At 29.2% G+C, this 12,118-nt stretch overlaps 1 protein-coding gene across 2 annotated transcripts; it reads left to right on the top strand.

Moving 5' to 3' along the window:
* Positions 1–7,589: 7,589 nt before the first annotated feature.
* LOC114409099 (putative esterase YitV) lies at positions 7,590–11,977 on the top strand. Of its 2 annotated transcripts, XM_028372411.1 has the most exons (14): positions 7,590–7,762; positions 7,862–7,935; positions 8,008–8,094; positions 8,205–8,336; positions 8,445–8,531; positions 9,219–9,272; positions 9,419–9,509; positions 9,590–9,660; positions 9,750–9,819; positions 10,228–10,280; positions 10,525–10,618; positions 10,884–10,981; positions 11,426–11,496; positions 11,611–11,977. In XM_028372411.1, exons 1-13 carry the CDS (start codon positions 7,675–7,677, stop codon positions 11,465–11,467), a joined length of 1,041 nt encoding a protein of 346 aa, XP_028228212.1. In that variant the 5' UTR covers positions 7,590–7,674; the 3' UTR covers positions 11,468–11,496; positions 11,611–11,977. The 2 variants fall into 2 exon arrangements, with proteins under 2 accessions (XP_028228212.1, XP_028228211.1); XM_028372410.1 differs by lacking the exon at positions 11,426–11,496 and having other exon boundaries at positions 7,593–7,762.
* Positions 11,978–12,118: the final 141 nt, after the last annotated feature.

Genomic DNA, 12,118 nt, shown 5'->3' with positions numbered 1-12,118 from the left:
ACATTTTCAAATCAAATCTGGCTAAGTACCTTATTCGTATACAAATTCATGTAATGACAATTCAAGGTAACCACACTGCTGCAACACTAACATAGGTGTTGGTGTTGAGAATAAATTTGTATGTTCAGGATTCAAGTCATCATGCAATTAATTCTAATTTTAATAATAAAATATTATTTTATTTTCATGATCATATTTCACTATTTAATTAAAGGATTCATTTGATAATGTTCTTGATTAAAATTAAAGACTTGTTATTATAATAGAGATTCACTACTAAAAAAATGAGTTTTAACATCGTCCTATTAACATCGGTTATTTGAAAATCGATGTTGTAAGTGCTTAACGACATCGGTTTTCAAATAACCGATGTTAAAACTGAATTTAACATCGGTTATTTGAAAACTGATGTGGTTAAACACTTACAACATCATTTTTCAAATAACCGATGTTAAAATCATACTAAATTCAGTTTTAACATCTGTTATTTGAAAACTGATGTTGTAAGTGCTTAACGACATCAGTTTTCAAATAACTGATGTTAATATAATTTTTTAAATTATTTATATATTTTAAAAAAAATCATATATTGCGTTATTAATTATATTTTAATTAAAAAAATATAATAATTAATAAACAATAATAAATTCAAAAGGTAAACATTTAAAAATTAAACTAAATTTTTAAAATGAATTTCGTAATTTTAATTTTATTATTTCATGATTATCATTTAAATATAACACATATTTATATAAATTATTTGATATTAGTTAATTTGAAAAAAAAATTGTTTTTAATAATAGAGTTTAACTTTTATAGAATTTTTATAGAATGTTAGTAAAAATAATTATATAGTAAAAAAATTAAAATTTATTATTAATATATTATTATTTAATTATTATATTTGAAAAAAAATGATATTTTTATTATTTTTAAACAAATTTTTCAGAACAAAAATAAAATTATTTTCACGAAACATGGAAATTATGTTTTAAGTCTTTAAATATAGAGTTAATTATAATCCACATGTAATTTATTTTTATTATATTTGTCATTTTTTTATTATTTTTAACTTCATTTGTTAATTATGTGAATTTTTTGTTAATAAATTTTATAAAAAAATTATTTAGGAAAGAAGAAACAAAGAAAAAAAATTATATTTAAATAGTGATGAATATTTTTTGTCAAAAGTTATTTTAATACTCAATTAAATATTTTTTTTTTAGATTTACTTAATAAAACTTTAAATTTTAATTCACGAACTAAGTTTGAAAACATGAATAACATATTTGGTCTGGTAACCACGACACACTCAAATTTAGTATGATTATCATTTATGAAATGATTATCACCGAGTTCTTATTATAAAAAAGTCATCCTTATTAATATTTAATATTGTATTAAAACTTAAATTTAAAATCACTAGTTAAATTAAAACAATCTTATTAATTGATTTATATACTTAGTAGCAAACAAAAATTGTTACAATTTTTTTATAATATCAATTAATTGAAAAACAATCTTATTAATTGGTTTCGCGGGTCTCACAGCTCCCTGTTTATCCAACATAATTAATTGACATAATTTAATCACAGTAAACATTTTAATTGGAAAAATAAGCATTTAATGACACTAAAATACCTGTTCTGATAAACGCTTGACTAGATGTGTCGGCCAAGCAAGGAATGTGTTAAGAGCCTGTCCCACGACCTTAACCTCTTTAGTGGGTACAGGAATGGGAGCATCTACATCTCTAATCTCCTCAACACCAACCTTAACTTGATCATGCAGCAAAGGAATGTTGTGAATTGTTGTAGATCCCTCATAAACTCTTTCCAGGGCAACCAGGCGAGAAGGATATTCTTCAATATACAACCCACATTTGTATGAGTCACCGGTGTCTAGATCGTTCCCTGAGGGATCAACACAACTCTCCTTTGTGCTGACACGAGCAGCTGAAGGACCAACATCAGGTTCAGGAGGCAGTGCGAGTCCCTGTGATTGCATTTGGCTGAGGGATAACATTAGCCGTCGAGTGACTTTTTCTGTGATTGAATCCTCTAGTTGGTCCTTGATTTGTTGCGTCAACTGTTGCATATCTTGAGTTTTCTCTTGAATCTTCACTTGAATCTTGATTCTTGATTGAACAACGTATTCTTTGATTCTTGAAACTTGCTTGAATCTTGATTCTTGACTTGAGTCTTTGGCATCATCAAAATAAACTTGGAAAACATTGTTTTCACACCATCGTTGATATAGTACCCTGCATTAGAAGTTATGGTTTGCAAAACCTTCAAGGGTTTCATATTTTTCTTTAAAGGTGGGAATAATTTTTTTCCACTTATTTTTTTCTCAAAGCATTTACCGTCACCACTTACATAAAGATTAAGTCGACATCCTTGTTTGTAAGGCGTCTTGAATGGTGTGTCAATAGTAACATGTGTTGTTAAATTCAACACCAATTCATAAAGATCATCTATGCTTTTTTTTTTACTCTTTCATATCATCCTATTCATATTGGAAGAGCATAAAAATTAAGAATGATTTTATTCATATAAAAATTAAACACTATAGAAATAATTTTTGTCACACACTTTGTAAGAAATCTAACAATAAAAAGACAAAATATATCTCATTACTTGATGTTTGATGTGGTCAACCTCTTTAGAATTTGTTTGAGCATGATTTTCACTTGTCATGAATATTTTTTGAACAGGTTGTTGGACATATCTAATTGATATACTTTTAGCGTTTGTAATTTTGTGACCTTTTTTGGGATTTATTTTACCCAAAAATTTCATTGAATTCAATGGATATAAAATCTTGTTAAGAAAAAAAAATACAAAAAGATCATTATAACATATAATATAACTACATAGGAATTTACCTAAAAGATATTGATAATTTAACAACCGGAGTTTTGTTTGGAAGACCTAAACCTCTTTACTTGATCATTTTTAATTTATGTTATCTTCAAGAACAATCATAAAGGACATTTATAAAAGTATAATTATCCAGAATAGAAAATGATTAATACTATATAAAAGTAAATTTCTTTTTTTATTCTAAATTATTTAAAAAATAACATTTAATAATAATAAATAATTATTAAAAAATAATAAAAACATAACCGCACATAAACAGAAAATTAAAATAATGTAAAATTAAAATAATGAAAAAATAATTACTCTTAATAACTGCAAAATAATATTATAATATATATAATATATTACATATTTAAAATTTAAAATAATAATAATGTTGAGCAATATTATATAATTTTGAAACAAATATAAAATAAATAAAAAACTATTAATGCATATAAATAATATTACTGCACATAAACAACATGTAAAAAGATAACAACGTTGGTTGCTTTGAAATTCAGTTTATTGCAGAAGCTGGAATTGGACACCAAGTAACGAGATTTATGATAAAAGAATCAGCTGATTGGTTTGATAGGTTCTTAAACCCTTAGCTCGTGCCCTCAGATCTGTGTTCTTTAAGCCCTGTGGTTATAAAATTATGAACCAGCTTGCTGATCAGGGCTTATTGCCTCATTCCAATTGCCTTTGTATGATTGTATATGTCTGTCATGATACGGATAATGCAAAATGCTTTACCTGTTGAAACCCACATTATAGCTATTGAGCTATTGATTTGGATAGTTAAAACTTAAAAGCAGCGTTTATGTAATTTACTGCACAATAAGGAGATATATATAAGATTAGGGAAGGGTGAAGGAAAAAGAAAGGAAGAAAATTTGTAGGTTTAAATATCTTTTAATGAAATTTTTAATAAAATTTATAAATTAATATTTATTGATACAAAAATATACATACTGTGAAATAAAATGATATATTTGGAGTTTAAAATATATAATGGGAATAAAATTTTAAAACATAAGTTCTTTTTTCAAGCTTTAAAACAAGTAATTGTATATCAACAATTGAACTATGGAAAATTTTTAATTCTACGAAGACTCTATGTATATAGACTGAAACAATTTCTACTTAAGCTTTTATGAAGTGAAACAACATGGAATAAAACAACACCATTTATGATACATAGGTGTGTGCCGATGAATAAAAGGGAAAATGGATGAGAGTGGTGTTGCATCAAATACAACCATTAAAACACTTATTTTAAAAATTAATTTGAAAACAGTTTACTCATCTTGTATTTATTATCAACAATGAATATCTCTCGTGGCATTTAAAAATAAACTTGACTAAGTTTGACATGGTCACTTATGCACCAAATTCAATTTCACATTTGATTTATATTTATATTATTTATAATTGTTGCTAGTAAAAATATAATAATATTCTATTAAAAATATTTATTTAAATTAATTCAATTATTAAATAAAATATTTTTTTACATAAAGATTAGAATACTTGTTTGTATGTGACCATATAGATAGTTCAATATTAAATTGGTAGTTAATCAATCAAAATTAATTTACTAATTAAGGTAAATGCCTAATAACACTCCTAAATATCATAATAATATGAAGTAATGTTTTTTTAATTAATTTCAAAAACAAAGAAAAGAATAATGTAATGATTTTTTCTTCTATTATTATAGTTCTTAGTTATATTTAGAGTATAATATTACTGTTAAACTCTAATAAATTAACACACATTTAATTAAAAAAATCATTATTCAATTGTCTTAATTAAGATGTTAATTTATTGAAGAGCTCACACTCGTTATCAAACTTTAATGGATTAACACATTTTTAACCGATGAATGACTTAAGAAATTCATCATTTATTATTCAGTTGTATTGGTTAAGATCTTAATTTTATTACAAAACTCAAGTTCATCACTAAGAATTATGGATGGCTTGATTAATCATTAAGATATATCTATTTATTTATGTATTTATACAATTGCTACATTAATAACATTTTAAATCATATTAATGTTTTCACTTATATTTTATTTATAAATAAATATAGATATGGGAAATAATTATCTTATTAATTTTCCTAATATCCTATAAAATAAATATTACACATGAAAAGTAAATATTATTAACACCATCAAAATAATTTTTATTTAATAAACAGAAAGACTTGTAAGGAAAAGTTATAGGAAAGTTTAAACTATTCTATATAAAACTAGGGGAAAAAGAGACACTTGTATCTCACTATTTTTTTTTGTATACCTTTTTTTTTAAAAAAAAGACAATGAAGGTTATATAATAGTGAGTGCTTTGTGAAGATAATATTCATTATATTAAGTAATATACACAAGTTTAAATTTTTCCTCAAAAGTTTGAGATTATTTTGATAATTTTAAGCACATTAAAACAATAATGTTTACTAATAAAAGATGCAATTAAAATATCATTTAATTACATTTCATGCACTATTTAATTACAAATAAAAAAATTTAAAATATATTGTGATAATGATGCAATTAGAGATATCATATCAATTACAAATTTACGGTGAAATAATTAATTGATAAATTTATTTATTCACTCTTTTACTTATTATTATTTTAAAAATATATGAAAGTCGTCAAACACAAATATATTGTGATTCTTCTTATTTCTTCCAATTAACTAGCTTAATCACCCACAAAAATGATATATAAAAGGATAAAATAAAATTTTAATTCTTTATCTATATTTTTTTATTTAATTTTAGTATCTTGAGTTTAAAACTTTTTACTTTGTCCCTTAAAAAGTATTTTGCTAGATTAAATTAATCTTTCAATTAAGTTATCACACTAACTTGGTGAACTTATTAATAAATGACAAATGGTAAGATATCAAATCAACCAAAATTGACATCATTAGAAAAAAAAATTTAACAAAAAGACAAATTTGATCTAACACTGTATGAGATCAAAGTGATTTTTTTTTTAAAATTAAGGGATCAAATTCATAAAAAAATATAAATAAGATATTAAAATTTTATTTTAGCCTATGTAACATTATGGTTTTTTTCTTTTTGATTTTTCTTCTTTTGTTTATATTTTTAAATTTTTCCCTTTCTTCTAAATAAATCATTGAAATTGTGAAGAAGCAAAGTTGATGAAGAAGGGATAAAGAAAAATAAGTAAAATTTGATATAATGATGATGATGATTATATACTGAAAGAGATTAGTTAGTTTTAATCCATTTTCACGCCGTACGTCCATGTAGCCTAGTGAATGTTTCTATACTTTCTTTTGGATATTGGTTGTTCAATAATGTAAACAAACACAGCATCAATTCCTTTGTCGTAATCCTTGTTAAACAAATGGGGAAAATAAGTATCAAAGTACTCACTGAGATTTGTCTTTGATAAAATCAGGAACTGAAGAAGCTTCGTTGAAACTCAGTATTATAATTTGATCGTCCTTTTCCATTTCCCCTACTTTCCTGTAATATATTCAACAAACGACGTGATTTCCCCTCCTGCCCTCCCTCACAGCAACTTGTCATATATTAACCTATAAATAGGTTAAATTAGTTAATGGTGTTCTATCATTGAGGATCAAAAAAATAAATTCCTAAACATTATACGCATTGAACAAAATCAACGAGATGAATATTATAAGCCTTGAATCAACTGATGAAAGTAGCAAAATTAAAACAAATTAATTATCACATAAAATCATTAATCAAGTGAACATTGTTATTTGTAACATTTTTTTTTATAAGCATCCACTTAACTTCTTTTTCCAAAAATTTCACAAAAAGAGAAAAAGGATAAGACAACGAGAAAGGCCACTGGTAAGTACCACCATAGCAGCAGGAAAGCAAGAGAGGAAAATGATGAAAGTTGCACCCACCTGTACTGGTGTCAACTAGATTCATGGGGGAATTGTGGTGTATGGAGTCCTGCATATGAAGATTTTTTTTTTTCCCGTAGGGATGGGAAGGGAAATAAATATCCTCCCGTGGTGCCCTCTATCGCACGGGGTTCACGAGTAAATTACATATTATTCTTACATTAATTGTTATTTTATATTTTAAATATTAAAAATTGATTTTATATTTTTAATACATTTAGTCACTTAATGCATATGCAATTATACAAACTGGCATAACCCATAAAATAATAAAACAACAACAATTTTTTAAAAATTTACTTGTATTAAAATTTAACATTAATGTTTTTTTTTTAATTTTGAGAATGGGAATAGGAAGAAAAATCCACCACAAAGGGAATCAAAAATGGGAATAAAGATTGATAGCAATTCACACCAAAAAAAGAATAGGTCAAGAGGGTGCATAAGACACCAACATATCTCTTGTTCGACAATATTATCACAAGCATAACAGAGTAATATATTTTTATTATTTTATTTACAATTCTATTATCATTGTTATCTTTTGTATGATTATTATAAATATATCATGGAAATAAAATAAGAATTCAAGAAAGTCAAGAAAAATGATCAAATTAGTGTAGTATTCCTAATAAAGAATTAATTGGAGGCCGGGTCGGGAGTACCCTTCCCGTCATGACCTATTTCCGTTGACATCCCTACCTACGAGTGCTGTTCCCACGAGGCACGTGCAGATTCTGTTTGACCACACGTGCCTTGAGCATTCAATAATCACCACCAACCCGCCAAAGTGACTTAATTATAAACGCGGAACACATTTCACAAGGAGAAGCAGAACCATCGCTCAAGCTCACACTCACAGTAAAATCCAAACCAAAATGGCGGAAAAAGAAGCCGTTGAAGAAGCTCAGAGCAAGTTCCGATCAGAGTTCCTTCAAGTCCTGCGTAGTAGGCGACCCGCTCAAGGTGTAGAAATCGAAGTTCACTCACTAACTTCCCTAATCTCGCTATGTATTGCGCAACGATTCTTTTAGTTAAATCTCGTTGGTTATATATATGTTTCAGTTCCACTAACAGTCGAACTCGCGAAGCCAGTTGCCAATCCTTTGCATCAGGACTCTCCTCCATCGATCGAAGGGGTATCGTATCAACATTTCTTTTTTCAATTTCTACTTAATTTGCTGGTTCAATCGCATGAGAACCTTTTACAGATCGAGATAATGGAGTCGTGTCCGAAGGCTGATATAGAGAACCTTGAAGACTTGCTCGAGGAGGAGAATCTCTACTTGAATACAGAGGTAGGTCACTGATTAATTCGATTTTTCCTGGAGTTGAATGTTGCATCGATAATTTTGTTATTCCGATTCGATTTTGAGCGCCAGAGAAATTCGTCGATTTTGAATCGTAGGAAGGAGAGCAAGGACGGTTGCCTTTGTTGGTTTTGAAGTTGAAGGAAAGCGATAAGCAGAGAAAAAGGCCTGCGGTTGTTTTTCTTCACAGTACGAATAAATACAAAGAAGCCGTGCGTCCATTGCTTAAGGTTAACTGTTAACACTTAGCACTACGTCTTCTCTGCAACTGTACTGTTCTTTTGTATGCCTGTTTGAAAACGGATTTTCTTTCTGGCTTCGGTTTCTTGGTGTTTTAGGCATATGCTTCGCGAGGATATATAGCAATTTCTGTTGATTCTCGTTACCATGGAGAACGTGCTACCAGCGCAACCGCCTATCGCGATGTATGTGTTTGCCTTGCTCTGATTTATTTTTAGGTCTAGTCCTCCTGATAAATTGCGCAATTTTATTTAGGGAAAAGTTTTAGTCTGAACTCGTACTTCAAATTCTTTATTTGAAACAGCAAAATTTTAGGAAATGGTTTGCTTTTGAAATCTTTTTTATTTTAGGTTGTGTAACTCAAATTTATTTGGATTTGATTGCAATTCAGTTTTAATTATTTAACTATGCTCCCCTTATTAGTTGACTCATTTACATATCCAGAGTGATGGTAATAAAGTAAACTACTTAAATAAAAGGAACTGTAAGTTAAAATAGAATTCTGGTCTGTAAATTAATTCAAATAATTATTTTTAATGAATTCCAAACATAATAATTTGATTGTTAAATCAAATCAAACTTGTATTTTTTTTTACAGGAAAATCAAATTTGTATAGTGGTTCTGAATAGTGTATGCAATTGGCCCTGAAGAATGTAGGTTAAGCTTTAGGAGAAGTAATTTGTTTTATAAATTTATTGGTTTTATGTTCGTATTGTCCTTATATGAAGAAGAAATGGACTTTCTTCTGCTTACATATTTATTCAAGATTATTAGGAAAGTTAAAAATAAGTCATCTATATAAAATGCAAAACTGATCATGTTTTGTTTTACTTTTGTTTTGGCTACAACCTCCCCGACAAAAAATGCACAGGCACTTATTTCTGCATGGAAAACCGGTGAGACGATGCCATTCATATTTGACACGGTAACTTATTATTTATCATGCAGATTTACCATATGGAGCCACTTAATGCTCCAACTGATTTGTTTGAATTGTAATTATGAGTTATGACAGTTTAAACTTACGATTAGTTTGGTTCAGAAATGGTGTATTATTCCTTGATCTGGCAGGTCTGGGACTTGATTAAATTGGCAGATTATCTAACACACAGAGAGGATGTAGACCCTTCTAGGATAGGAATCACTGGAATATCACTTGGAGGTTGGTCGAGAGAAGTTGAAAATAATATGTCAGATGGCATGTTTGATGTGACTCATCACTTATATAATTCCTTGATGCAGGAATGCATGCATGGTTTGCTGCAGTTGCTGATACTCGCTATGCTGTGGTTGCTCCTCTGATTGGCGTTCAGGTGGCTTTGAATGATTGAGTGAAGCTTTTATTTAGCAAAATGTGTTTCTGAAACAACAATTTGAAAACTTTTGTGCTAAATGCTTGCAGGGATTTCGATGGGCCATGGACAATGATAAATGGCAGGCTCGAGTTGATAGTATAAAGCCTCTTTTTGAGGGTAACATATTGTCAAATGAGTTTCTGAAGTTTCTTTCATGTTTTACTTGTTTTTTTATCTTTGCTTAAGTTACTTCTCCTTGTAGTTCAATTTTGGTTTATATAATTTTGGAATCACTATTCATACAAATCCTGTAATCTTGTAGGTAGCAGTTTATACTTGTCGTCTATAGTGTATGATTTCATATGCAACATTAAATAAATTCTTAAAATTGATGATGCCAATGGATTAAATTAAATGGTGAAGTTGGAACGGTGTTTCAGATCTATAAGGGAAAATATGATATGAATCCTAGTCCTATCTGTTGGGTTCTGTTCATTCAAGCATGCTAACAGTGGAAAACTGAACATATATTCTGAAGATACTTTGCTATATCTATCCATAATGCTGTTAGTTTTGCGGATGCAGTGGCTCGTGATGATTTGGGTAAAGGTGCTATTGACAAAGAAGTGGTGGAGAAGGTCAGTCAAGTTTTTATGAATCCAACTATGATTCCGTCTCCAAATGAATCGCTATAAGCTTTGATTTATTGCTTTAACTAAACATGATTACAATAATGGGTACCATGATACGTATCCCATAATTGCTAGTTATTCACCCACTGGGCACAATTTCCATCTAGAGAGCTTTGTTCTTGTTATTCTACAGTGTTTGCAGTTGATACTTGATACTATATACTAGTCTCAATTTTATATTTCTGATCAGGTGTGGGACCGAATTGCTCCTGGTTTAGCTTCCCAATTTGATTCACCTTATTCAGTTCCAACTATCGCACCACGTCCTTTGCTTATTGTTAATGGTAAGACCCTTGTATATATAGTACATTAAACATTTTCAAATTGAATCGTGCTATCTTATTCATATTCAACTGCATGTATTGACAATTCAGGGTAACCACTCTGCTGCAACGTAAGTTTTTTGCTTCTTTAGGATGTATCAATAATATCATAGACCCCTGCATCCATCCGTATTGGTCAATTTAGTTATTTCGTTCATTTAGTTTTTGTGAATTTTTTGAAGCTAACTTGGAATTGAAGTATTTGCTTGGGTTTTGGGAACTCTAGGTGCGGAAGATCCTCGGTGTCCCGTTGCAGGCTTGGAAATTCCGAGGGCAAAGGCAAGCTGGGCATATGGAGAGTTTGACTGTTTAGATAATTTCAAGGTATGAACTTGTGTAGTTTGGTCACTTTGGTGAGAAATTTAAATTTGCTAGTGATCTTCCGTAATGAGTTTAATAAGAATAGATTTAACCGTTGGTTGAAACGTGCAATTCTCCAGTTTCAACAAAGCACCATTTCATAAAAAACCTCTCATAATAGAAGTGGAAAGGTAGTCCCTTGAATTTAACATGCGCTTTCCAAAGTATGGCAAACACATGAGAGTGCATGTCTATTGTTGACTTTATTTGTTCAGCTTGATTTTTAAGATTTAATCGACATAACATCTCAAGTCAAGTCAGAGGCTCTTAAAATTTATATTTAAGTCTAACTGAATCCTACAAAACCACTTTGTAAGGTGAGAGTTACCTCTCATTTATATATACTTTAATTTGATCATATCACTAGTCGATTTTGATGTGAAATTTCCAACATGAACACCATTGAAGGTGCAGCCTCTTATATTGGATGTGATTGTGAGGAGCGCTTAGTCGGGTGTTTGGTTGGGGATTCTTTTTGGGTATGTTTGGAATTAAGTTTTGGAGGGAAAGAAAAGTGAAATATTTTAGTTTTATATTAAGATGGTGTTGATGAGTGATTGTCCTAATTTATGATTGGTTGCTTTGAGATGCAGATTATTACAGAACCTGGAGTTGGACACCAATTAACGAGGCTTCAGGTGAAAGAATCATCTTATTGGTTTGACAGGTTCTTGAAACCTTAGCCCGTGCCCTCATATGTGTTCTTCAAGCCCTGTGTGGTTGTTGCTCTAGCTCATTGCCTCATTTCTGTTGTCTTCGTATGATTGTGTCATGATATCAAAGTCAATAAATTGTCAAATAGAAATCATTATTAGGATGACTCTTAACATAATTATTATAAAAATCAATAAATTTATTATGTATAATGGTGTATAATTGAGTGATAGTTCAAAAAATTTGTATATTGTCATTACATAATATTATTTATGTCCGCCCCATAATCAATAGCATGTTAATTTATCATCATTGTTCGAGGACAAAATCAATTTTCTACAAATTTGTCAAACATGGTAATACTGGTATTCAAAGCCCGTTTTTATCAGAATCAATCCTCCAGAAGAGGCGGAAAACAGGGTACTCAAAGGCCCAAGCCAATTCACA

The sequence above is a fragment of the Glycine soja genome, chromosome 4 (genome assembly GCF_004193775.1).
Source record: "Glycine soja cultivar W05 chromosome 4, ASM419377v2, whole genome shotgun sequence".
NCBI classification, from domain to species: domain Eukaryota; kingdom Viridiplantae; phylum Streptophyta; class Magnoliopsida; order Fabales; family Fabaceae; genus Glycine; species Glycine soja.
This window is presented reverse-complemented; position numbering and strand designations above follow the sequence as displayed.